This window comes from Aedes aegypti, chromosome 2 (genome assembly GCF_002204515.2).
Source record: "Aedes aegypti strain LVP_AGWG chromosome 2, AaegL5.0 Primary Assembly, whole genome shotgun sequence".
Classification (NCBI taxonomy): Eukaryota; Metazoa; Arthropoda; class Insecta; order Diptera; family Culicidae; genus Aedes; species Aedes aegypti.
In genome coordinates this window covers 414,394,800-414,421,778 of record NC_035108.1, presented here as the reverse complement: position 1 = coordinate 414,421,778, position 26,979 = coordinate 414,394,800, and the positions used below count along the sequence as shown (strand labels likewise).

General features: G+C 38.5%; 5 protein-coding genes across 5 annotated transcripts; 3 read left to right on the top strand and 2 right to left on the bottom strand.

Annotated features, from left to right (window-relative positions):
* Positions 1–365: 365 nt before the first annotated feature.
* Positions 366–25,940, top strand: LOC5567965 (trypsin; the record flags this gene model as incomplete). The annotated part of the gene is made up of 2 exons (XM_001657737.2): positions 366–1,181; positions 25,917–25,940. Coding segments are annotated over exons 1-2 (798 nt in total), but the record flags the coding sequence as incomplete, so codon positions are not given.
* LOC5567966 (trypsin-7) lies at positions 7,122–8,050 on the top strand. Its single transcript, XM_001657738.2, has one exon. It carries the CDS (start codon positions 7,161–7,163, stop codon positions 7,917–7,919), a length of 759 nt encoding a protein of 252 aa, XP_001657788.1. The 5' UTR covers positions 7,122–7,160; the 3' UTR covers positions 7,920–8,050.
* LOC5567967 (trypsin 3A1-like) lies at positions 12,432–13,295 on the bottom strand. Its single transcript, XM_001657739.2, has one exon. It carries the CDS (start codon positions 13,235–13,237, stop codon positions 12,488–12,490), a length of 750 nt encoding a protein of 249 aa, XP_001657789.1. The 5' UTR covers positions 13,238–13,295; the 3' UTR covers positions 12,432–12,487.
* On the top strand, positions 17,033–18,210 carry LOC5567968 (trypsin 3A1-like). The gene has a single exon (XM_001657740.2). It carries the CDS (start codon positions 17,072–17,074, stop codon positions 17,984–17,986), a length of 915 nt encoding a protein of 304 aa, XP_001657790.1. The 5' UTR covers positions 17,033–17,071; the 3' UTR covers positions 17,987–18,210.
* Positions 18,709–19,686, bottom strand: LOC5567969 (anionic trypsin). The gene is made up of 2 exons (XM_021847382.1): positions 19,435–19,686; positions 18,709–19,182 (listed from the first exon to the last, which is right to left on the bottom strand). The coding sequence occupies exons 1-2, from the start codon at positions 19,646–19,648 to the stop codon at positions 18,815–18,817; spliced, it is 582 nt and encodes a 193-aa protein (XP_021703074.1). The 5' UTR covers positions 19,649–19,686; the 3' UTR covers positions 18,709–18,814.
* Positions 25,941–26,979: the final 1,039 nt, after the last annotated feature.

The window sequence follows — 26,979 nt, the reverse complement described above, 5'->3', positions numbered from 1 at the left end:
ATAACTGTGGAAGTGCTTATTAAACACTAAGCTGAGAAGCAGGCTTTATCCCAGTAAGGACGTAATTTCAAGAAAAAGAAGAAGAAGAAGCACCAAGTGTGATTTTTTAAACTATTGATTCGAATATAAGTCATAAATTTAGGGTAGAAAAAGGTCCGAACTACACTTATTAGCGTATATAAAAAATCTAGGCGGAAAAGGATCGATTCAGTTAATATCCGTTTGTAATTTTATGGAGAACCTCTCCTCAGGTAACCAATTTTACTAATCCTTACCCTAACTAGCAGTGTACATAACCGCCAAGAGCATTTCAAATCAATTATCACTGCCCACGTGAATGTGCATAACTATTGATTTCTACTCCGCATTGATCACTCAGCATTCAAGTTTCGTAGAGCTAAAGTACAATGAGCCGATTTACCATTAAATTACTCCTCATCGTTTCATTGGCAACATCCATCTCGGCATTATTTGACAAACAACAGTTCAGTAACGGAACGCGACATCGCTTGAAGAGAATCGTCAATGGATCCAATATACAAATTTCCAAAGTTCCGTACCAGGTGGCGATACTGTTCCGTACTTACATAGTTTGCGGTGGTTCGATTATTGCTCCAACGTGGGTTCTAACGGCTGCACACTGTTTCTATGGCCACGAAGCGATTACGAAAGAGGTCAAAGTACGTGCCGGATCCGACCGCCGTCATATTGGTGGGGAGATTCGCCGCGTTCGTTGGCAGAAAATTCACGAACAATATTCACCGAAAACCCTGCTTAACGACATTTCATTGGTCAATGTGGACGCCCCTTTCACCCTGAATGAAGATATCAGTTGCGTTCGAATGGCACCCCAGGGACATTTTCCAATGGCGAGCAAGATGGCGCTCGTGTCCGGTTGGGGTTTGGAAAATCCGGATGTTAACAAAGAGAACCCCGAAAATTACCCGACTAGTCTGAACTATGCTCTGTTGCCAGTGATGGAATTTTCCCAGTGTAAAGTAATGTACAAAAAACATGTTTTGTCCGAACAAATTCAAATCTGTGCAGGATACGCTCAGGGTGGAAGAGATGCCTGCGTCGGTGATTCGGGGGGCCCGTTTGTCATAAACCAATACCAGGTGGGGATAGTGTCGTGGGGTGTTTCATGTGCAAAGCCCAAGAAACCGGGAATGTACACCAACGTAGGAAGCTTTAGAGATTGGATATATAATACTATGACGAGTAAAACAAGACCGGGTGCATTGAAATGTAGTCGCTATTTGTAGATGATTTGTTGTAGAATAAATATTTTTTAATCAATGTTGTTTGAATTTAACATTTACACATGAAGGATTCCCTTGAAATTCAGAACTACATATCTCTGGTTTACCTCGGCCTTTGGAATCAACCTCCTTCAAAAGATATAAAGATGTACACTGGAGCCTAAATGCAAGAAGTAAAACATTCATGTCATTTATTTAGTTAACATCTAAACAGATAACACTGAATCAACAATTTCACGCCACAATACTCGGTTCGTGGCCGTATCTCTCCATCATCGGTTCTGCGCCACGCTCGCCAATTCGATTGATCCGCTCACCTAGCTCGCTACGCTCCACGCCTTCTTGTACCAACCGGATCCGAAGCGAACACCATCTTTGCAGGGTTGAGGTCCGGCATTCCTGCAACATGCTCTGCCCATCGTATCATTCCAGCTTTGGCTACCTTCTGGGTACTGGGTTCGCCGTAGAGTTGGGCGAGCTCGTGGTTCATCCTTCGCCACCACACACCGTTTTCCTGCACATCGCCAAAGATCGTCCTAAGCACCCGACGTTCGAAGACTCCACCCAGTGAACCACGTATCGTATAAGAATGTGCATCTAAAATCACATATTCATGCGTCCAAAATCAGAATTGCACAAGATGCCCTATTAAGCGTTATCAATGTCAATACAAGTTGTATATAAATCCCCAATACGATTCATAAACGACAATCTGTGTTGACAACAAAACATGTCGTTAATAGTGCAACATAGAATCACGTTATGTTATATAATTCGACAGATCATATATCAATCCAGTAAGCATCGTATGAGATCGCAATAACTTAGCAAAAATTGCCACCCAAACTTTGTCTATCTGCTGACGATGGGCCTCAAAGAACAACAAAGTATGTGTCGCTGTACATGAAACATGTATTAATATTGGCAAATAATCGCTCTTCAGACACGTAACCCTTGGTGGTACAGTGGTAAGGTGCACAATTTCGGATCCAGAGGTCCCGTGTTCGAGATTCGCTGGAAACTTTTTTTTATTTTCTTCCAAATTTTGTGGCATCGTATATCTGATCGCAGAAAGTCCGTAAAAGTCGTGCCAAGTACGCATATAGCCTCCACTTTGGTAGGTATATAGCCTTTTCGTGCATTCTATACGATTGAATTGATTCGTATAGAATGATGTACAGCAAAAGTTATACCAACCAAAATGTTCACTGGGCAAGTGCTTGCAGGTCCTCCTCGAGCATCGTCCACGTTTCATGCCCGTAGAGGACTACCGGCCTTATGAGCGTTTTGTACATGATACATTTGGTGCGGGCGTGAATCTTTCTTGACCGCAGCTTCTTGTGGAAGCCATAGTAGGCCCGACTTCCACTGATGATACGCCTCCGTATTTCACGGCTAACGTTATTGTCAGCCGTCAGCAAGGATCCAAGGTAGACCACCTCGAAAGTATCCCCGTCTATCGTAACACTGCTATCTAGGCGAGCCCTGTCGCGCTCGCCCTCACCAGCTAGTATGTACTTTGTATTGGTCGCATTCACCACCAGTCCAACTTTTGCTGCCTCGCGTTTCAGGCGGGTGTCCAGGTCTGCCATCTTTTCAAATGTTCAGCCGACAATGTCCATATCATCCGCAAAACAAACAAATTGACTGGATCTCGTGAAAACCGTACCCCGACTGTTGAGCCTGGCACTCCGCATAACACCTTCTAGCGCAATATTGAACAACAGACACGAAAGTCCATCACCTTGTCGTAGTCCCCAGCGGAATCCAAAAGAACTGGAATGTTCGCCCGAGATCTTCACGCAGTTTTACACACCGTCCATCGTTGCTCTGATCAATCTTGTGAACTTCCCGGGAAATCTGTTCTCCTCCATGATTTTCCATAGCTCTACGTGGTCGATACTATCGTATGCCGCCTTGAAATCGATGAACAAATGGTGCGTAGAGACCTGGTACTCACGGCATTTCTGGAGGATATGTCGCGCTGAAAAAATCTGGTCCGTTGTCAAGCGGCCGTCGATGAAACCTGCTTGATAACTTCCCACAAACTCGTTTACTATAGGTGATAGACGACGGAAGAGAATCTGGGATAGCACTTTGTAGGCGGCGTTTAGGATGGTGATTGCACGATAATTTTCACTGTTGAATGGCATCCTTAACTTCCCCCATCGTGGGAGCTGGTTGGTTTCCACTGTCCGCTGTGCTGACGAAACCATCGCCTTCGCAATCCTTCTGTGCCTGTGTTCTCTGCGCCATTCAGGTGTGCATCGGAGTGTTGCTTCCACCTTTCGGTCACCTCGCGTCCATCCATCAAGATGCTCCCATCTGGCGGCGCTTTTTGTCCCGGAATAGGTAGGTTTGCAGTTTCCGATTCAGTCTGTATCGTTCCACGTGTTGTCACGTACCATGTTGCAGCATTGCAGCCCGCGCTGCATTCTTCTCCTCTAAAACCTCCTGGCACTCTTCGTCGAACCAATCGTTTCTTGAGCTCCGTTCCACATATCCGACAATGCTTTTGGCAGCGACGTTAATGGCTGCTTTGACTGTCCTCCAGCAGTCCTCAAGAGGGGCCCTATCGAGCTCACCCTCATCCGGCAACGTTGCCTCAAGATGCTGCGCATACATTGGCGATATCCGGTTGTTTCAGTCACGCTAGATTGTACCGATGCGGGCGTCGGTGCCGTACATCGTTGATGACAGATAGTTTTGGGCGCAGTTTCACCATCACCAGGTAGTGGTCGGAGTCAATGTTAGCGCCACGATAGGTTCTGACGTCGGTTATGTCGGAGAAGTGCCGTCCATCGATCAAAACGAGGTCGATTTGCGATTCTGTCTGCTGTGGTGATCTCCAAGTGTACCGATACGGGAAGCTGTGCTGGAAATAGGTGCTACGAATGGCCATATTCTTGGAGGCGGCAAAATCTATCAGTCGTAGGCCGTTCTCATTCGTCAGCCGGTGGGCGCTGATTTTTCCAATCGTCGGTCTGAACTCCTCCGTCTGAAGCTGCGGCCAACCTGAGCGTTCAAATCTCCTATGATAATCTTGACGTTGTGGCTTGGGCAGCGGTCGTACTCGCGTTCGAGCTGCGCGTAAAATGCGTCCTTGTCATCATCAGTGCTTCCGGAGTGTGGGCTATGCACGTTGATAATGCTGAAGTTAAAGAATCGGCCTTTGATTCTTAACTTGCACATTCGTTCATTGATCGGCCACCACCCGATCACGCGGTTTTGCATATCACCCATCACTATGAAAGCTGTTCCCAGCTCGCGTGTGTTGCCGCAGCTCTGGTAGATGGTATGATTACCTTTAAACGTTCGCACCAATGCTCCTGTCCAGCAAACCTCCTGCAGCGCTACGATACCGAGACCACGGGTCTTCAGTATATCGGAGAATATGCGAGTACTTCCAATGAAGTTGAGAGATTTGCAGTTCCACGGACCGAGTTTCCAATCGCTAGTCCATTTTCGTCGCTGTGGTCTTTGCCAATTGTTCCAGTCCGTATTCTTTCGTTGACGTTCCTGTGCTGATGTGTTTTTACGGTTGGCTTGCAGGGCCTGACACCAACCCCCTAGATTTCTGGAGAACGCCCAATAGCACAATCGGAAAACGTCCCTGACAAAAAAAAATCAGACTCAGACACTCTCTAGTGCCTAAAAGCCTGACACCACTAACCTAAAACGGCCAGCTCACAAAGTGAATAACAAACATCCAATAACACTAGAATAAAGCCCTAATTTGTCCAAGATAATTCGCTGCAACCATTGAATATCTGAGATCTCAAAAGGTTGAATCAATTTTTGGGAGGTGGTTTTTTTTCTCAATGAAATGATACAAACGACTTTGTTTTTTTCATACACATTTTGTGCTCTCTGAACATGATTTTTCTGGCAACGCCCGCACGTAATTAATATTCATTCACATTCATTTCTTTTTTGATCTCGATTAAATGAGCTGCGTTATGTTTTTTTTTTATGTTATGTTGTGCGGGTGATTAATATGCTTCCATTCGTGAAGCTCAATGAAATATCATCGCAGCTCTTCTTCATCATTGGGAGGACAAACCAATGAGGTTTTAATTAATTTTTTCTTTACTGCTGTGTGATGTGGGTCTTACTTAGCCTTGTTGTAACTTCCGTGACTATAAAACACAGTCATTCTGAAGGTGTCTGGGTTCGATTCGCTGAAGGAAAATGGCAAATAAAACTCTCATATAACATGTAAGAAATTGTTTATAGAACAGTAATTTGACGAGCCGGCTTTGTTCGAATGGAGAACATCAAAAAGAAGAAGATAAAGGAAAATGCTTAATAATTCGAAGAAATTGAAGGGAAGCTTAAATCTTTATATCTTTCAATGATGATGCATCTTTAAATACCCATTGCTGTGAAATCGAACTGATTGTCAATGTATTTCGTTCTTTCTGGCATGAAAAGGCACTTAAATAAAGATTGAAAATATAATTAATTGCATTCATTATCCAGATAACACTGAATGATCATGATTTGAATGTATTTGTAGTTTGAAAGATGATAGTAAGGACTTAGGTTTTTGTTAACAAAGCAATACTCGCCATATAGGTAGCTGAGGTGACCTGATCGTAGCAGCCAATTACTTATGGGCTTTGTTACTTTTTCATTCCTACCAAGTAACTCAAACCATCAAGACATTTTCAATAAACCTTCCTGTTCATTACCCGGTGTTTGATTCGTCCCGTTCCCGACCTGAAGTTCCAAATCCCAATATGGACCAATGCACGAGTTCACTGATTTGACGTTTGAGCGGTGCCAAATTTATCGGTTTCCATGGTCACATAAATTTCACGGCACCGCTCAAACGTCAAATAGTGAGCTCGTGCATTGATCTATGGACCAATGCACGAGTTCACTAATTTGACTTTTGAGCGGTGCCGAATTCACTAGTTGCCATGGTTACATAAATAACACGACACCGCTCAAACGTCAAATAGTGAACACGTGCATTGATCCATTGTAAATGACTTCAAAATATAGATCATTTCATGCCAAGGTATCGATAAAAATCAAATTTATTGTTATTTTTTAGTTCTTTTTTTTTAATTTAACACTTTGACTACTTGTTCATTGCAACCTGTTTATATTGCAACAAGGCGCCGTCCAAAAAGAACATTGATAAAGCAGTTTTTCTACAAAACCTACGGGATTACAAGAATCCAGCAACAAAAATAATTCGGTATAAGATCTAATGTCCTAATAACAATTCAGTTTTAAAGCTAAGAAAAAGTTCTAGTAATTTTAAAGGTTTCGTAAAATAATATTATATATCCATTCTGGGAAACTGTTTTCATCTATTTTCAAAATAATCCTTGACCATGCCACTGCGATTAACATACCAGTCCATCATTTAGTGTGATGCTTTTTTTGCAGGGCAATTTCACTATTTCCCATATCCAAACTAAAATTCTGCAGAATCTCTATGATGCTTTATACAAAAGGTTGCACTGTATTCTTGGATTCAAATATAACAAATTAGCTGGCTATGATCCTATTGCATTTCAACCTAATTGTACGGTGTACCTATCGCTTTTAAATAGAGTGAATATGTATAAATGATTTAGCAGTTAAGATAAAACGGTTTAGGCACAAATTTGATTTTCTGTTCATGGTTTCCTTGCTAATTTCATCAAGCATCTTGAGCGGTTTTGATTCATTTATGATTAAAAAGTATAGGGGAAAGGGTTTGAGATGCTGTCCGCATACACGTGGTTTATCAATAGCCCATATAATCGTATCAAGCAACGTATCAATCATACAATATCAAATGTACGGTAAAATTGGTTCGATATACCTCAAGCATTTCCATAACGCTTGTTTAAACTTATAAGCCAGTTACTTCCACAGTTATCATCAGTACTAAGCAGCATGTTGAGGAAAGTTCCATTTCTACTACTAGTGGTAATCTTTCATCTTTTGCTGGGAATTATCCCCCCTAGCGCTGGAATAGTAGGAGGATATCCCGAGGAAATAGAAACAACACCATGGATGGTGTCGATATCGGTTCAAAACGTCGGTCTCATTTGCGGTGGGGTAATTGTATCACCACGTGTGATCCTCACAGCGGCATATTGCGTTTACCGTCAAAGGCCAATGGATCTCATCATTAGAGTGGGCTCGAAATTCACAGATCGTGATGGTTATACGTTGTATCCGGAAAACGTAATCACTCATTCTGCCTTTAATGCCACCAATAAAGAAAACAATCTAGCATTGCTGACGTTATCTACCGTCTTGAGAGAGTCACATAGTGTGTTTCCGATTCGCATAAAAGAAGCTACAGATTTCCTTCCGCTAGGAACACAGTGCATTATATCGGGGTATGGCAGCACAGATCCATTGAATCCACAGTCGTTTAGTGGCCTGAGAAGTGCGATGGTCCGTACGATGGATCGCGATAATTGTGCCCAAAGGCTGTACCCCTGGACGGTCACGTATTCGATGCTTTGTGCCAGCGGAAACGGAGAAGATGGATGTGCTGGAGACGCAGGTGGACCGTTGATTTGTGGCGGAAAGCTCACTGCAATCATTTCCTGGGGCAAAGGATGCGGCCGTGAGGGCGGGATAGGCGTGTATGCTGATCTTACCAGTGCTCGAAGGTGGCTGACGGATTATGGGGTTCCTTAACTCCTTATGATAAATTCGGTTTAATATTTTATTAGATAATTCTAAATTAGGACAATTTTTATTATTAGTTTCTGGGGTTTAATTATAAATAGATAAACCACATTCACATTCAAGCCCGTGGGTAGTATGAATCTATGGCGAAAGGTCGAAAGACAAAAGGTCAAAAGGGCAGAAGGTCGAAAGGACAAAAGTTCGAAGAACTAAAAAGAAGGTCAAACATCTTTTTCCAAAGAATGGAAAATTTTCTACCAAGCAAATCATTTTCGACCTTTTGACCTTTCGACTTTTTGTCTTTCGATTTTTATCTTTTCGACATTTTGTCTTTCGACCTTTTGTCCATAAACCGGGTAGTATATACGGTAGCAACTCAACCAATCAAACAAAATATTAAATCTTTCAAAATGTTAAGAATATTTTGAGGACTTCTATTAGTCAACACTGTCAATGAAGACAATTTCCTACACATTCTTAGGGGGGAGGGGAGCGGTTTAGCAAAGCAAGACGAGCTATACAAAATTTGTGAAGGTTTCACACACACAGTGTAACATATGGGGGAAGGATGGTCGAAAATAGTCACATTTTGCGTGACGTATTTAAGGTGAAGATGAATCGAAGCCAAACTCCAAACTTTCAAGAGCACAAATCTGGAGAAACGAAACCCGTTGAAGCTGAAAACCTAATCGATTGGTCATCACCAGCTAGTGACCAATCAATTAAGTTTTCAGTTTGAACGGATGTTTGGTACCGTCAAACAGGGCTACTTTTGATTCCGGGGGCTACTTTGGACATTCGTGTTTTTGATTTATTTGCAGCATAAATATTAATCTGAGCTATTTTGTGTCTTCAGCACTTTTATTGACCAAAACATGCTCTACAACCAGACATGAACATTTTTCGGAACAACATCAACAATAACAGGGTAAACAGGAAAATATATTTAAAAATTCCGAACACATATTCACAAGGCACAAAACATTTGCTATGTAAACATTGTTCGAATTTTTCACATATCGTGGAAAGTTATTGGGAGCATCATAAAACTATCGAATCGTCATGTTTCATAAAAATTTGTGATAATTTTACGCTAAAAATTGTTGTGTTACAAAAATAATTGATCAAAGGTCTTAATTTTACGACTTTTATTTTATGTTAAAGCGTTGGTTTCTTTATTTTACAACAACAAAAAAATTAACCAAGGATTCAGGAAAGTTAATAGTCATCAAATATATATATTTTATTACGTATTGGTAGTAAACTCAAACCATATTCCTTGAAAAAATAATTCTCGGTCATTTTTACATGAATCCGTAGTACAATACAATTTCATTCTTCATCTGCTATAAATAGACTACCATTAAGCCATATCAAAACTATTAAGAACCAAAATAATTACAAATATAAAATTTAAATTGCCTACGATCTTGCGAAACATTATTCTTGTACTTCATGCATAACACTTTAAATAGAAATTGCTTTTAGCTACAGGAGTTAATGAGGTCCTTCTACATATCATTAATATAAATAACATTAAGAATTATAACAGATGTTAATCATTATTAATCAGACCTTATTAATCGTCCCAGTACTTGGTAATTGCATTATTCGATTGTGTCAACTTAAACAATCAAGCAGTCGTAGCTGACAGTTTTATTTAAAATAGAGTAAAACTGAAATTTCATACTAGAAATTAAACACTACAAAACCATATGTTACTGAAAAGTGTTATATAGGTATGTGTATCTTTTCCCGCTTTACAATTTTCTTAATTATGTTTATCAACGAAAAACGTTCAACAACGTCAAAATAGACGTTAATCTATTAAATCAGTTCAAAATTTATGCGAAAATAATCATTTTATTATCAAATCGTATTGCTTTCTAAATGTGTCCAAAGTAGCCCCATTTTTGTCTTGAAGGACACATATTTTTCGCTATTCAAGCAATTTTTTTATTTCTTGATGGATTTGCTTCATATTTTGCACATTTGTTACGTACATATAAGTAAGTACATACAACTAAGATATATGCAAGAATTATCGAAATCCATCCATAATTCTTAGAGCTACAAATCCTCAAAGTGGAAGAATGTGGAAATAATGTCAAAAGAAGCCCCGTTTGACGGTACTCCAGATTTGTGCTCTTGAAAGTTTGAAGTTTGGCTTCGATTCATCTTCACCTTAATAGACGCCTTCCATATGAAGCGGTCCTCTACAAGGAGTCAGAGATTGAAAGAAAATTTTTTCGAGATTGATTCTATTGAAAGTCGACGATATATCAGAAGGGAGCCGAAAGCATTCGATTGAACGTCCACGTAGACACGAATGTGAGATTAGAATGAGTTGAGAATGGATCCAAAATACAGTCTTCCGAAATAATCATTGCACAAGAGAGATTTAAAAAGCATGCCATGAAAAATTGCATTTTTTTATTGTTAAAGGCGCTCTGTGCTCGTGGCCACTACTGTGCCGGAATCAGTTCATCTGTATCTTCTTTACCGATACGATCTATTTTTGACTAATCTATATTTACATCTACTTCTCTCTTCTACTCTTTTACCCTCACACCGAGCAGGTACTCTATAGAGAATGATTCTATTAGCGCATCAAAAGTGAGTCAATGATTAGTAAATTATGAAAGATGATGAGAGACCAATCGACAAATACAATTCATTATTACAACGCTTAGAGTGATTCTCGACCAGTCCAGTATTTAAACTTGGTGTTTCAAAATGTTCAAAAATCATGCTCATTCTAAAGGTTCTTGAGCTAGATCAGCTGCAACTTACACAAGGAACCAACCGAATGACTGCTTGGGACTAAAAGACACCCTCAGTGTATAAGTGCTGGTGATCTTCTATTTTTAGGCTATAATGGCGCTTGCCACGTCAGAATGTGGGGAAGGGGAAGGAAATGTTGCTGCACTTATACTGGCCCACTATGAGCCTATGCATGCTATAAAACGTTTGACTTTTACTGTTCTTTTGTTCTATTGGCTTTTACTGTGCGCCGTGTGTTGGTGCTGTCTCGCTCTCTCTCATGGGCAATTTTAAAACAGGGCGCACAGTAAAAGTCAAACGTTTTAAAGCACGCATAGGCTCATAGACCGTGGAGTCCGACTGCATCAGTTCATGCGGAGGTGTATGGATTGGGGGAAAGGCATGGCAGAGAGGTTTGCTTTTGTGGTTAGCAGACTGCCTATGTATCAGGCGTAAGGAAAGGCATGCGCGTGGAAGAATGGAAGCGTTAGGGAAACGGCTTCACGTCCGTCTCTGGTTTTAGCGTTTGCTATGAACGAATAATTTGAGTGTGATAGATTAAGAATGGCGTAGCGGTAAAGCGCCGTAGCGGTAAACGCGCAGCTATTCAGAATGACCATGCCGAGGGTCGTGGGTTCGAATCCCACTGGTCGAGGATCTTTTCGTAAAGGAAATTTTCTCGATTCCCAGGACAAAGAGTATCTTCGTACCTGCCACACGATATACACTATAAGAACACTAATCTGAGAAGCAGGCTTTGTCCCAGTTGGGACGTAACGCCAGAAAGAAGAAGATTAAGAATGGAAGATAGCAAGTGAGAGAACCACAAAGTACGAGGAAAGGGACGGGGGCCTGGGATTGAACCCATGACCTTCTGCTTATGGAGCAAAAGCGGTAGCCATTAGACCACCAACCCCATCTTCATGTTAATTCGAAAGTTACTGCCGAATAAGTAAAAAACAATTGGTCAAATTGATGGACCCCTCTGTAGTTATAATTAAAACCGTTTCTGAGGACCTCAGATTTTTGAATTCTTAGCTCTCTAAAACTACCATAGAATAGCCCCGAAACAGACCTTTTATTTTCAATCGACTGGTGCTCAGACACCAAAAATGAAGTTCAAAGAAATTCGGCTTTCACTATGATCGATGGGATGAGTATAAGACTCCCCGTGAGTGGGGCTTTCCAATCGGTAGTTCAGGTCTGGGCATGTTCTTCAATCGGAAATAAGTGTTTCCAAGTCTCATTTTTTTAATCTTTAGCCACGAAACCAAGTTTTAACGATAGGTTATAGTCATTTTTGAACTTTAAGTTACGGATTAATGCATTTGGTTTATTTTCTTGCATGGGGCAAAAGCCTGAATCTGATTCCGGAAGTATACTTTCCGGGTAGGAGCCGAGGTGAAGAATCATTTGTAAGTTTGACCCAACACAACAACGTGGCCACTTGAACGTCATGAAATCATCTCAGAAACCCAATGCAAGACATCAACATTTAATATTGTCAATTATAGCATATGTCCAAGGCTGGGTTGTAGGGTCACTTCCGGTGAACCAGGGGACTAACATGGATGAAGCGCAAAACTAAGCATGGTGTATATGAGCTCAGAGGAGAGAATTGCAGGGAAACAAGAATTACGTGGGTTAATGGTACTGTTCCTAAAGAATTAATAAGAATTGGGTGATAAAACGTCTAATACTAATTCTTTTGGCTAATAAGAATTACTCTACGCAGAGTAATTTGAGCAAACTCCTCAATTTCGTTCATCGTATAATGCGTATATTTTTATATAACAACTCGTTCTAGTCGTAAATCACACACCAGTTTTATCATAAATCCACCTTCTTACACTGGGAACGTATGTGTACACCCCGGGGTTGCCAACAACACCACACCCTTTACCCCAGGACACAATTCCTTCAAGCCGTCCGTCACATATGAGAGGCCCTCCCGAATCTCCTTGGCAGGAATCGTCTCTTAAACCACCAGCGCACATCATATTTTCCGTAACTGCATTCGGACGAAGCATTTCTCTGCACACACTCAAAGCCACCACTTCCAACATGGCACTCTTGATTCGAGTATGCGTCTCTTTCGGATTCATGGTTTGACCCCAACCGGAAACTAGACATTTCATTCCAACATAATAGGATGAACCAGAATCAGCCAATCGTATCCAGTCGACAGATTGTTGTTTATTCGAAACTCGTTGGTCCAGCCTTAGAACAGCCACGTCATAGTTCAGCGAAAACATGGGATTGTACTGTTCGTGCATGATGATCTGTTGTACTTCTCGAATCATTCCATCCTTGTTCCGGTAGTTGGACCCAATACGAATCTTCAGCTCAGAAGGTTTTCTATGATAAACGCAATGGGCTGCCGTTAAGACCCATTCACTGGAAATAAGACTACCACCGCAAAAATGTTTCCCATCAACTAAATATATAGACACTGTGTAGGGAACGCTTTCAATGTGGTCTACGTAACCTCCTACGATTCGCCGTGAAAAGACCCAATGGGGGAAGTTCAAAAAGACGACTAGACACGTGAAGGCTGCGAACATTATTGCGGAACTGCTACAACGTCCACATTGTAACCTGATGAGATGTTGTAATCTCGGAATAGAATTTTAATCGAATAGCGTCTAGTTTACAGTCAGGCAGTTTCACTATTGAAATGAATTAGTTCAAGAGCGAATACGTAAAATCATAAACAAACAGACGTAGCTTTTTACTCTCTCAACATCGATCACTTTTTTTACAGTTGATTTGGAAAATATTGTTTGCCGTTAATCTGCCACGATCATCGCTTTCATCGTTTCACACAATAAGCAATTTTTGGGATATTCTAGGTTATCCAACACATCTTGAAATATCTACATTACCCGCAAAGAATTTCCAAGAGACCCCATTGAAATATGAGAGCATCATATGTTGTTCTAAGAACCTACAATATCTTCATTATTTTTTATGCTTTTAAATAAAGAAACAATCAAGATATTGTAGTTTCTTTTTTTGGTGTTCAAACCCTCCATTTTACAAGACCAACCAGGAAGTTTTGGTATTGTATACATGCCTTGTATAATGCATTGTAACATTACCATGTCATAACATGAAAAATGATGCTTTATAGAGGTGAATAAGGTTCCCTGAAGAAATACCGTAAGGTGGTTCCGGGGAGATAAGTTTCTGGACCATGGATAATGTCGGTGCACCGTCCAATTGAAACTCTCTTAGCCGCATTCGAAAGGCAAAGAGTTATTCTTACTTCGTATTTATTTTTCCAAAAACATTTTTTGAATTTTGTATACTAAATTTTTACTTGAAGCTGTGACATTTTTCAAAAACCACACTGAAAAAACATAGCTAATTTCCTAAGCATTGGATTGACCAAAATTTTAAAACAAGGTGTCATTAGAACCGTAATCTTATATTCTTTAACTCAAGAGCGGTCGCGCATTCAACCATTGCCGACACCACCTCGCTCGAGCTGTGTATGAATAGCGAACTTTTTTCAGGGTGCGTGTACTCAGTACACGCATGCGACCGATCTTGGGTTTAAGGGCACTCACGATTTTTTTTTTGCGGAAAAATCTGAAAATCATTCAAAATCAATGAAACAGTCATTCAAGTCATCGTGCAAAAGTTTGGGTTCACCCCTCAGTATGGCGTATCGTGCAAAAGTTTGCGTTTGGGTTTGGGGAGTACTCTTTAAAGAATTAAGATTACGATTCTAATGACACCTTGTTTTAAAATTATGGTCGATCCAATGCTGAGGAAATTAGCTATGTTTTTTCGTGTGTTTTTTTGAAAAATGTCACAACTTTAAGTAATAATTTTGTATACAAAATTCAAAAATTCTCTTTTTGGAAAAATAAATACGAAGTAAGAATAAATTATTCGTTTCTGTTATATGGAAAAATACAATACTTTTCAAAATTCAAAAAAATAACTTTCAAGCATCAAAGGTATTATGAAATTTGTTGATAATAATTGTTATACACATGGAGTTTGAATTCTGTGAAAAATTTAGCATGCAAGATGGCTTAAATAGTCAAATTTCACATTTTTGACAGTAAATATCTAAAAAATAATAGACGTGCTGTGATATTTTGCAAAACGGCAATAGATTCAGCAACCCTGAATTTAGTAGATAAATTTGAAGGTATGCTGCCAATTCCTCTCTAGTAAGGAGAAAGTAACAGATGAACATCATCTCCAAAGCAAACACAGAGTCTAAACAGATGAAATAATAAAAATAATGAATTAAATTTTTGTTTGGTTTTATTTTAAATATGTCATTCTCCATTGAACATAATATGACAATTTTCGTAGTTTTATGGGCTAAAATGTTTGAATTTGAATTTTGAATTTTAATGCAAAAAAGTTTAGAGAGACGACTAGTCGAATTTATGGCAACAGGTTGAAAGACGAAAGGTCAAAGGGACAGAAAGTCGAAAAACAAATGGTCGAAAAGGCAAATGATCGAAAAACAAAAAATAATAGACGAAGGGACTTAAGTTTGAAATTAATTTTCTAAAGAATGAATAATTTCCCACGAAGTAAAGAGTTTTCGATCTTTTGTCTATTGGCCATTAGTCTGTTCGACGCTTTGCCTTTCGGACTTTTATCTATAAGCCGATATGTCTAGAAATCCATACAGACTTGAAGACCCTAATTCAACATCTATCTTGGCGTGGCTGAGGAAATCAACCAACCCCTGGATGATATAGCAGACCTGAATTCTCATATGATTTGATGATCCTAGATCATATAACAATTAACAAAATAATTATACGCTGAAATTTGACTCACATTGTTTGCTCTGAAGTCTGGGAAGATCCAACTGATTAAGAAAAGGAATTAATCAATAAAAAAAATTATCATTAAAGTGATATATAAACTTTTAGGTTCTTATTAACTTAATATCGTTGTGTCTGATCTCTGATAGGTCTAGTAAATCTGACGATTAGAGCTTCCAGATAATTTGGAGACCCTGGAGTTATAAGTATATAACAATAGGATTGGTAGTGCACATAGACTCATGGAAATTAATAAAGAAACAGTGAGGGCCTTGATAGATTTAGTAAACCATCTGCTCTAAACTCTCGATTAATTTTACGAATCTAGAACATCTCATAAACTTACGAGTGAATCAATTATGACGCAGATAGGCTCATACGTAGAACATTATTAGACGTTTGTCGTAATTGGACATAGTAAAAATGTATAACAGGAAACCAGTTTCATGTGCTTGTTCTTAGACCAATAATTTTAAAAATGTGTTTGATATCTGAACTTTTGAAAGATAGCAAAATGAGGTCGTTTATATTTTTCTGCAAAGATAACAGGAAGGGGCATCCTTGCCGAAGAAAGTATGTACCGTAAAACGAGATTGATTGATTGATTGATACTGCGGATAATTTTGATAGTGCAGGACCCTCCACATACTAAACGAAAAAAGAAAGTATCTGTAAATCAGAATGAAAAATAATGCAAATGTAAAAAATATTAGTATGATACTTCATGTCAGAGCTATTTTCATTGGAATCGAGAACATTCGAGGCTTCTTATTGGAATTACGTTCTCACTGGGATACTGCTTCTCAGCAGTTATTAACTGTGAGCTCTCTTTGCCAAAGTCGCCATTTTCGCATTCGTATATCGTGTGCAGGTACGATTATACTCTATGCCCAGGGAAGTCTAGGAAATTTCCATTACGAAGAGATCCTGGACCGACCGGGAATAGAACCCATACACCTTCAGAATGGCTGTGTTTTGTAGCCGCGGCTAAGGAAGGTATTTGAATCAAAGAATTCAAAACAGCATGCATGAATATTCAAGTTATCTTCGAAACAACTATCAAAGTTACCCCGTTTTAAGGTACATATCTTTGTTCCTTGACTTTATGATTGATCCTTAAGGCCGCACGGGACGTCATCATAATCAACTTATCCATTTCAAGAAGCAAATCTCAAGAACCACTCCATATATCGATGCGAAAATGTATCACTATGATTCTATATATGTAGTGCACAACCCGATAAATTTTCAGCTTCATCGGTTCACTAAAACTCGAGATTTGCTTCCACAAAGTTTTGATGATTATTGTTAGAGTGAGACGAAAGATAGGGAAAATAACACGGTCTCCCGTGTCCCCTTAAGGCCCATCCGTTCTGAAAGGGTTGAGAATTAGGCGATAATGTATTTGCTCGAAAATGTTCCTAGTGGAACGTCTGTTTGTCGGTGGTCAATGCATTTCCCCCTAACCAGCTCAAATCTATAATTTTACCATAGATTTCTGTGGAAATTGGTAGATGCCTTGATAAAATACTCGATTAGAGTTCCACCGCTTACAGGTTTTTAATATAGTTCTCGCCACTCAGAACCAATACAGCAATGTCGCTACTTGCTGCCGCTCACTTAATCGTTCTACTGAATTGTTGGAAATTGACCACATCCAAAACCAGTGAGAGAATCGTTGGCGGATATATTGATAGGATCGAGAACGTTCCCTACACAGTTTCTTTGAATAAAATACATTTTGGTCACTTCTGTGGCGGCAGCCTAGTGACTTTCGATTGGATTGTGACGGCAGGTCACTGCGTGTGGGATAAAAAGCCTGCCGAAATTTATGTCCGTGCAGGATCCAGCTACAAGAACAAAGGCGGTAAAATTCGAAAAGTGAAAAAGATTATCGTACATCCACTGTACAAAAAAATAGTTGACGTCCCGTTAGACTACGACATTGCGTTGTTGCAATTAAATAGACCTTTCCCGAACGATAGCGATTTTATTGATTGTATACGTGTAGCGAGATTTTACAAGGCCTCCGACACATGTATCGTCTCTGGCTGGGGAACTACAAAGGAAACTGATGGCCAGTATCAGCTATTGAAGAGTGCAACGGTTAAAGAAGTGTCCGGCTACACATGTCAACAGATACTTTATCGAAAAATCATTACAAAGAATATGATGTGTGCCGGAGGACATGAAGACGACGCATGCCAAGGAGATTCAGGAGGGCCATTGGTTTGCTTTGGATTACTGATGGGTGTGGTGTCTTGGGGGGAAGGATGTGCGACCTTGGGTAAACCTGGAGTTTACACCTACGTCCCTGCATTGTGGGAGTTCATCGCTTCTTATGCTCTCCTGGATCAAAGTGATAAAACAAATGCTAATGGATCTTTAAGACAATTGGAAATTTATCCATCATTTTCATTCAATCCCACCAACATTTCATCGACAGAAAATCCTGCACCTGTAGAAACCACATCTGATTCTAACTTAGGACAAAATGAGTCTTATGCCTGAATAAGGTCAAAATTATTTCGTTGATTTTCGTTCGAGATTATAATGATTCAGTAGAACAATTCATTAAGTAATCAGGTTGCTTTACTACTCGATCAATTATAGTTTTAGTTGTTAGAACAAAGCTGAAACGATTTAACCTAAAACCAAAAGATAAGACAAAAACGTGCGAAAGTACGTGAAAATTTTGTTTCATCAATTCCAATAAACAATCTTGATCTTTCCAACACTGGTTTTACTGTGTGAATGTCACCTCGCGAAAAAAAAATCCTTCAACAACCCTATGCATCAGGATCATACAACACATAGCAAGAATATACCGAATCTTTACTGATCACTCTGGCTCTATTCCTCTCTGGAAATTATTTAAAATTTGTAAAAGCCTCTAAAGCTGATTCTGGTCCAGAGGAAGCAAAATAAATTATTATTTATCAATAACGAAAGAGATCAAAATTTCATCATTTTCTATGCAATGTGATAGCGAGCGAATTTTAATAAATGTTTAATTAACTAGTTTAGAAAACCAAGGAAATCAAAATTATAAAAAATAACATATTAAATTATCAATCAATTACCATAATATTAAATTTACAGCTAACTCAAAAACTCGTGCCAAAGGATGAGATCACTTTGACTTATTTAAAATACGAATATTCTGGACAAACTGTAGAAAATCTTTTTCAAAGAAGGGAGAATTTCTCATCAAGTAAATCATTTAAATCCTGTCTTGTCCTATGATCTTAATTCCTGAACCCATTTAGCCTTTGAGCTGCTTCTGGATTTTAATCTTTCAATAATTTGTATCAATCAGTAAAAAAATACAGCCTCGCACTAAAGATTTATCAATTCACCCTTTGTTTTGGAAAGGTCCAACAATCGATCGTTATTATATTTATAACTAGTGTTCATTTCAACATGCGAAGCTATGAAATCCCACATTGCAGGGATGTATGCGTAGACTCCAGGTTTGTGAAGGGTAGCACAACCATATCCCCAAGACACCACTCCTACGAGCAATCCGTTGCATACCATTGGGCCGCCTGAATCATCATGACATGCGTCCTTTTCCTGACCTCCTGCGCACACCATATTCTGTGTAACATATTCTGGTGCCATTTTATCCGTACAAATAGATCGTTTCAGTATCCCAACCATTGCACTTTTTAGACGCTGGTTTGTTTTTTCGGCTGTTCCCCATCCTGAAACGAGACATCTATTCCTTCTTATGTGCTCAGTTTCGTAGAAGCTAACTACAGGTATCCATCCAATCGAGTCACTATGGTCCGAAAGGGGCCTACTCATCCGCAACAAGGCAATGTCGTAATCGAAAGGTACATCTTTGATTCTTTTGAAAAGTGGATTTGTGATTATTTTATCCAATTTCCGAATCGTACCACCTTTGTTTTTGACGCTGGATCCTGCCCGAATATAAACGTCGCAAGGGCTCTTACCCCAAACACAGTGAGCTGCCGTCACAATCCAGATATTGGACACTAGAGTACCGCTACAGAAATGGCCAACATGCTTATCATTTAGTGAGACAGTATAGGGAACGTTCTCGATGCTGTCGATATATCCTCCAATAACCTTCTCATCGTTGTTGGATGTGGCTAAGTTCCTGCTGGTTAGTAGAACAATTAAATAAATGGCAATAAGTACCACCATTACTGTATTAGATCGGAGCAGCAAACTAACTCAAACTGTTAAACTATAATAAAGTTGTAACGCATTTTATCTACAAATCTACTATGTTTCATGGTAATCAGTTTCAACGATGTAGATTTGTGATGGTAACTTAAGATGAAACGATTTTCCGTACATTCTTCATCTACCTATAGCATTTATCACTTGCATTTCGATGACCACCGGTTCAAGGTTGTGTAATCCACAAAATTCGCAAAGTTCAAAAACACAGCATGCTGTTGAAAAAGGTTTGAATTTGAATTTTGTAACTTTTTCATAAGTGTTTGTGTTCATTGAAAGTGATAGAAAAAAAATTATATGTTGGATTGTTAGTAAAATGTATGACAGGAAATGTTCGTATTAGTTTTGTAACATTTTTCTGAGACGTTTTGTATGACAGGAAATGTTGATAAATCCCAAATGAAAGGATAATGACAAGCGATAAACCCAATACAATTATGAGAAGAAACAAAAGCGATTGATAAGGAACGATATTGTACGACGTTGTTGGTTGGTGCCCAAAATCAAGTCCTGTCTCTGTCTAGTTTTGAGAATCGTGTTCAAGTTTTTATCAAGATAAATATTAGAACGAAATATTTCTAGGATTTATCTTGCTAAAATTCATCAGAATTCTGTCAGCATCCCAACTAGTGATACTGGAAAATGTTACTTAGGGGTAATTCGAGAACGATGCCCCGGATTTGACAAGAAAGAATGTAAAGGATTCTGTGAGTGTTGTCTCCATTCATTTCTGTTCTGGAATCTGTAGAATGCTGTTCAGGATTTTATGGGAATCCCTCTCAGTATGTGTGCTTACGACTGTGTGAGAATACTGTCTCGGATTCCTTGCTAGGTTTCTGTGGAATCCTATAAAGACTGTGCGAGAACGCCACTCCTTTTTTTTTGAGTACAACACGCAGGAATTCTGGAAAAATTTTAACAAGGTTTTGTGAAAAATATTCGTAAGATTTTGTCAGAACTCTGCCTAATGTTTGTGTGAACCCTTACAAGGACTCTATTTAAATATAATCCATAATTGTCAAAAACTCATGGAAATGGATTTCTATGGGAAACCAGCTTATGATTTAGTGAATAGGGTTTGAACTATTTAGCCATTAGGCAACAACTTTTGTACAGCCTTGATAGAAAATTAAGTTTTTCTACCATACAGTTCTGAATCATTCAATAACAAATGAATTCAGTATAATTTAAACCAGTGCTTCCCAAAGTGGGCAAATTCGCCCTCCTGGGGGGCGATTTTTAGGTCCAGGGGGGGGTGAAAATTTGTAAAACTAAATTTGGGGGGCGAAAATGCTAAAAAAGGGGGCGAAAGCGAGAGCAATTGAAAAACAAATATAGAATCAAAGTTTGTAAGAGACACTCATATTTTAATGATAGCATATACATTAGGGCGGTTAAAAATTTAAAAATGTTTGAGAATCCAATCTCCCATATGTTTCATACTATCCTTACCACAAAAATAGTGTTCTGTGAAATTTTCAGCTTTCTAGGTGGTGATTTAAAGGGGGCCCAAAGACAATGTAGGTTTGTATGTAAATTACTATGGAGAAATTCTGAGATATGTTCCAAACCCGCTAGTAATGTAATGTAAGTACAAACTTATTATCCCATAGTAAAAACTCATTCTTCAAGCCATAATAAAGAAATTTGCTGAAGAGATTAATTCAATCCGACAAATAGCAGAAAAGATATTCATGAGTTTGTTTGTTATCAGTTTGCTAAATATGGGATTATAGCCCTGCAAACATGTACAAAAATCCCAAACAAAATTTGCTCAAAAGAGATTTGTTTCTTCAGCAACATCCTTCATTAGGACTTGAAGAATGAGTTTTCAATATGGGATGATACGTTTCTACTTACATTACAGTTTGAAACATTTCTCAAAATTTCTCCATAGTAATTTCCATACAAACCTACTTTGCCTTTGGGCCACCTTTAAATCGCCACCGAAAAAGCTGAAAATTTCACAGAACACTATTTTGATGGTAAGAATGGTAAGAAACATATGGGAGATTGGATTTTCAAACATTTTTAAATTTTGAATCGCCCTAATATACATCTGACGAAGAATTTATTTTACACCTAACTATTTCATCGATTCTTTACTCTAAACGCGCTCGTTTTTAAATTATGATTGACAAATTTGACGATTGTCATAGAGATCTGAATGATTTTTGCTAAAAAAAATATTTAATGCATTTTGAAAGCAGAAACTTTTGGCGATGTTTGAAATTTATTTATAAGGCCAAAGTAAAGTTTGGTGACTTTTTGTTAGGGGATCTTTAGAATGAGGCAGATTTCTCACACATTTGATAAACTTGTCATTTTGATATTTTGTGGACCCGCATACTAATCAGTATTTATAGTACAAACCATTTTATTAAAAATATGTGACTTTGGTAGACGAAAATCGAGTTCCAAAGATAAAATCACTGAATCCTATATACGTAAATCATCCTACTTGATAATAGGCCTGAGTGACATAAAATTGCATGGATCAAAGCTTTAAAAACATCTAAATTAAACGTTACATTTAAGTAAAAGATGAGTTGAAAAAAGTTTGGTTTTTTTCTTATATTTTGTAAATAGATTGGACTGTTTTCAGAACAGACGAAAATGTATTACCCAATTTTCCTTAAAATTATTAACTAAGGAATCATTGAAAAAGGACAAAAAAAACAGAAAGTGAGCTAAACATTTTTTGTTGATCGCACATAAAGCAGGATATGCATATGATACATATGACTCTTTTACTGATATACAAGTAGAAGACATTCTTCTTGGGGAATTTTTATAGAAGCATTATGCTGATTGACTGCTATACGCTTTTAAATTTGAATAATTTTTGGTATACTTATGATGAAATATTGATCAATACTAGCGTACAACGTAAGTATAACGCTTAATACAAATGTTGAAATTTCATATCAGGGGGGCGATTCTAAAAAATATTGGTCTCAAGGGGGCGAAAGTCAAAAAAGTTTGGGAAACACTGATTTAAACCAACAATGTAAAGAAGCAACAAACTAAAATATTGACTTGAAAATAAATTTATGTCTAAATAATCAACACTGATATGTTCTTAAATAAAGTAATTAGAGCATTCAACAAGCCAGATATGAGATGAATCATCAAACTCTTCTCTTCTTTTTCTTCGCATTACATCCTCACTGGGACAAAGCCTGCTTCTCAGCTTAGTGTTTTTATGAGAACTTTTACAGTAATTAACTTAGTGCTTTCTTTGCCAATTGTTACCATTTTCGCATTTGTATATCGTGTGGCAGGTACGATGATACTCTAGGCCCAAGGAAGTCAAGGAAATTTCCATTACGAAAAGATCCTGGGTCGACCGGGAATCGAATCCAGACACCTTCAGCATGGCTTTGCTTTGTAGCCGTGGACTCTAACCACTCGGCTAAGAAAGGCCCCAATCTTCACGGCTCGCAAAACAATTTAAGCTACAGGCCGGATATGGCCCGCGGGCTGTACGTTGACCAGCCCTGGATTAATTTCTTTACAGGCAGTGATTTTTTGACAAAAAATTTAAAACACAATAACTATTTTATATTTTTGATATTCATCACTATTTTTTCACAAGCCCTCAAAAAATTTTCTCTTTTTAGAACATATGTCAATTTTGATCATCGAGAGTAGTGTTTGTTCCGTTGAATCTGTTGCATGTTCCTTTGAGGGCGAGCGGTGGAATCCGGATCAATTGTGTTCGGTTCGTGTTTTGCGGAAGAAAAAAACGAAAACAAAGTGTCCGTAGTGTTTGATCCGTTGAATCTGCTGCTTGCTCCTTTGTGGGTGAGCGACGAAATCCGGATCGTGTCCGGTTCGCATAGTAACCGCTATCGATCATTCGTGTATATGTTCACGTATTCATTTAAAAATATATCTTTATCGTTTACCAAAACGAATCCTTTCCAATATCCAAACTCCCAGTGTTTTCTTGTGGAAGTGCAGAGGACTCCTCGGCTTCCATAAAGCAGGTAACACGTCAACATTTCCCTCCCATTCCCAAATTGACCTGCATTCGGACGCAGCCGCGCCGGTATTGTTTGTTATAATAATGAGAGCACCTGTACTTACACATTGAAGTTGCTACTGATCCTGAGCAGCATCTGTTGGTTCCCTGTGTAAGTACGGCTGTTCTTGCAATAACGGAGTAGCAACTGCGGGCGGTCAATCATGCTCATGCTCATGCTCATATGTCAATTTTGATCATCGAACTTTTGGTTTCAAAGATATTCCGAATTCACATTTCTTGGGAACCGACGCGTAGCAATAACCCATTCTAGCGATTTGTAGGTTTTTAGAGCAACTTCGTAATACCTGACATAATAAACCAAGTATATATTTTTTCTATCTACTGCATTAACGTTTTACTACTTTATAATCGTTTTTTTAGTTTGTATTGTCAAAACATCATGCACAGATAGTATTTTAGCATATCTCGGTTTACATTCGTAAATGTTCAAGAGTTTAATATATTTGTCAATATAGTTTGACTGGTGCTGGAAGTATCATTTTAGTTTTTTTGCATGTAAATTTTTAACGCCTTCATGCAACCTTCAAATCAACCCAAAAATGACTGAAGATTCGACTATACTCTATTTTTACAGTGCAGATTGCAAGGAGGGCATAGCAGATAGAATTTTAAAAGTGTTTTGTTCTTTGAACCACAAGTATCAATAGGTGTTTTTCTCTCGGTTTTGTACGTTTTACTGGAAGATGATCCGTACATTCGAGTTCACTTTCGAAGCGATTTTATATCTCAGCGTGTGTTGATGAAAACGTTAAAAGTAGTATGTACAATCGAGAATGGATTAACAACTGGTGAGCTTGTTTCATGCTTTAGATTCAAATAAGTTAGCTACAATACATATTGTTTTTTTTATCATGACAACGATACCAATCCTTGAAGTATTTTCAAAAAAACTATGACTGGTTCGGCACTACGAGAGTCGGTTTTAAATTAAATTGAAATATACATATCACGTTTTCTTCGAAAGCTAATAGATGACTGCTTAAATTAAGGTTAGGTTACATGAATCGCATTATTCACTGAAGTGGATTCAGATCATGTAAGGTACACCGGGGCAAGTTGAAACACCTGTAGCAAGATGAAATGCAAAGTTTGTAGTATGCTGTCGAAAAAAATTAGCAAATTTGTCATCCCTAAAAGTTGGTATTACCTTTTAACTCAATGTTCCTGTAATCACATTTCTCATCGTTTTAAAATTTCACTATAATACCTAGCCATTTCATCTTACCCCAGCCGTTTTGACTTGCCCCGGTGTACCTTACCTGACTTATGATCAACGTATTATGATCCATCATATTAACTTATGATAGCTTGACTGTTTTGCACAAAGTTGTTTATGATATCGATAAAACATTCGCTCAAAAGTAGTCCTGCTTTGGTGTGTTCTTAAATGTTGAAAGTGCTTTCGATGTCATATTGGAAGCTATACGAAATCATGGACTTCTTATAATAATTATTATTACCAATTAGATTTACAGTCGACTCTCCACATCTCGATGTTCAACATCGCGATATACCCCCGAAGTGGTTTTCGTTCCCGATCATCCCTCCATATGTCAATATGCCCAATATCAAAGGTCACTATAATTGATTGACTAGACTGTAGACGAAATCACGTCTATTTGTTTTTAATTTTCCTGGTAACAGGGTAAATTTCAATTTAGTATTAACTAAACAAATGTTCTTCGTCTAGATCTCTCCATATCTTGATGGTCTCTTCGATATCGAGATGTGAAGAGTCGACTGTATTAAGTACCAAAAAATGATATCTCTTCGCGATATACGTCAAGCTACGATTCGGTGCTTGCGGATACTCCCAAGGGGGTCCTATGGCCAGATTTGTTGAAACTCGTAGCAGATACGCTATTGATGCAACTCAATAATTGCGGTTTTCCAACTTATGGGATGACGGACTAGCTTTGATAGTTGCTTAAACACCTTGTTCGACATTATGCAAAGTGCATTTTAAGAGGTTGAGGTTTCGAGTAATCCAACAACCTATTGCTTAGCTCGCACAAAACAGCTATTGTGTCCCCTCCCCGTGAACGTAGAAGATAGGCGTGGTCGGCAATGGAAGCTTTCATCCCAGACAACCAGAAATCGCATAAAAGCTTACGTAATAACTTGTTTATTCGTACAAATTACATCAAACCCGCAAAACAAGGTGGATAAAATCGTCAGATTCCTCGCCTAAAACGGTTTTTTTCTGAGTTCATTTGTTGTTTCGTTACGTTCCATCCCGTTATGTCTGCTGTCAATTCAACATTTGTTATCATAAGTTAAGTCGTATAAGAAGATCACAGGTTAATTCGGTAGAAAATTTATACATTCGCATTGTATGCTATTAATCATCAGTTAATATTAAGGGGGCATGATCCGTCATTGATTTCGGAATTTTCAAAAGCACTTTTTTCGTTCAAAGTCAAGCAAATTTACAGGAAAATGTGTTCACTGTATTCTATTCTCCAACCGAAACACAGTGAACACATTTTCATCGAAAAATGTTTAGTTTTGAACAGAAAAACTGTTTTTGAAGTTTTGATGATGACGATGATTACGATGACGGAGCGTTGAACGTTAACACGTATTTCGCCTCCACTTTTGTACGTAGAAGGCCTTTTCGCGACATCTTATACAGTGAGAGGCAAAATAAAGTGCCCACCTTACCAGTTTTCGAATTTCTCTCATTGATTTGGTTCAAATTAAAGTTAACACACCTAAATCTTTTGTGATATTTTATTTTTGATGTTCTTTTAAAGTTGCACTTACGAAATTTTGATTAAAAAAAGAATTTTACTTAAAGAAAAAGAAAATCAATTTGTATTGAAAAAAAAGTAGTGACAAAAATAAGTGCCCACTTCCTTCTTGGCCCCAGAAAAGATGATTTAAGAAAAATAAAAAGCAATTTAATAGTTAATGTGTCCTCCTTTGGCCTTAAGGACTTGCTGGAGGCTCTTCGGCATGCTTTTCACCAGGTTTTGTAGGTGTTGTGGATCTAGTTCTTCCCAGGCGCGCTCCAAGGCTTCAAAATAATTATTTTTGTTGGTAACACCAGTTTTTTCAACCCTAGCATCGAGAATCGCCCACAAATTCTCGATGGGGTTGAGGTCTGGGCTTTGTGGAGGCCATTCCAGCGGTTTAATCCGACAAGACCGGAAGAAAGACTTGGTCTTCTTTCCAGTATGCTTCGGGTCGTTGTTCTAGAGAAATATGAATTTCTCTTCAAGGCCCGTCTGGATCAGCG

What these genes read in the sequence shown, in the direction of transcription:
- LOC5567967 (XM_001657739.2), bottom strand. Translation starts at nt 13,237, where the DNA reads ATGTTCGCAGCCTTCACGTGTCTAGTCGTCTTTTTGAACTTCCCCCAT.
- LOC5567966 (XM_001657738.2), top strand. Translation starts at nt 7,161, where the DNA reads ATGTTGAGGAAAGTTCCATTTCTACTACTAGTGGTAATCTTTCATCTT.
- LOC5567968 (XM_001657740.2), top strand. Translation starts at nt 17,072, where the DNA reads ATGTCGCTACTTGCTGCCGCTCACTTAATCGTTCTACTGAATTGTTGG.
- LOC5567969 (XM_021847382.1), bottom strand. Translation starts at nt 19,648, where the DNA reads ATGGTGGTACTTATTGCCATTTATTTAATTGTTCTACTAACCAGCAGG. An exon ending in GGCAGCTCACTGTGTTTGGG is followed by an intron (nt 19,183 to 19,434) that starts GTAAGAGCCCTT and finishes GTCTCGTTTCAG; the next exon opens with GATGGGGAACAGCCGAAAAA.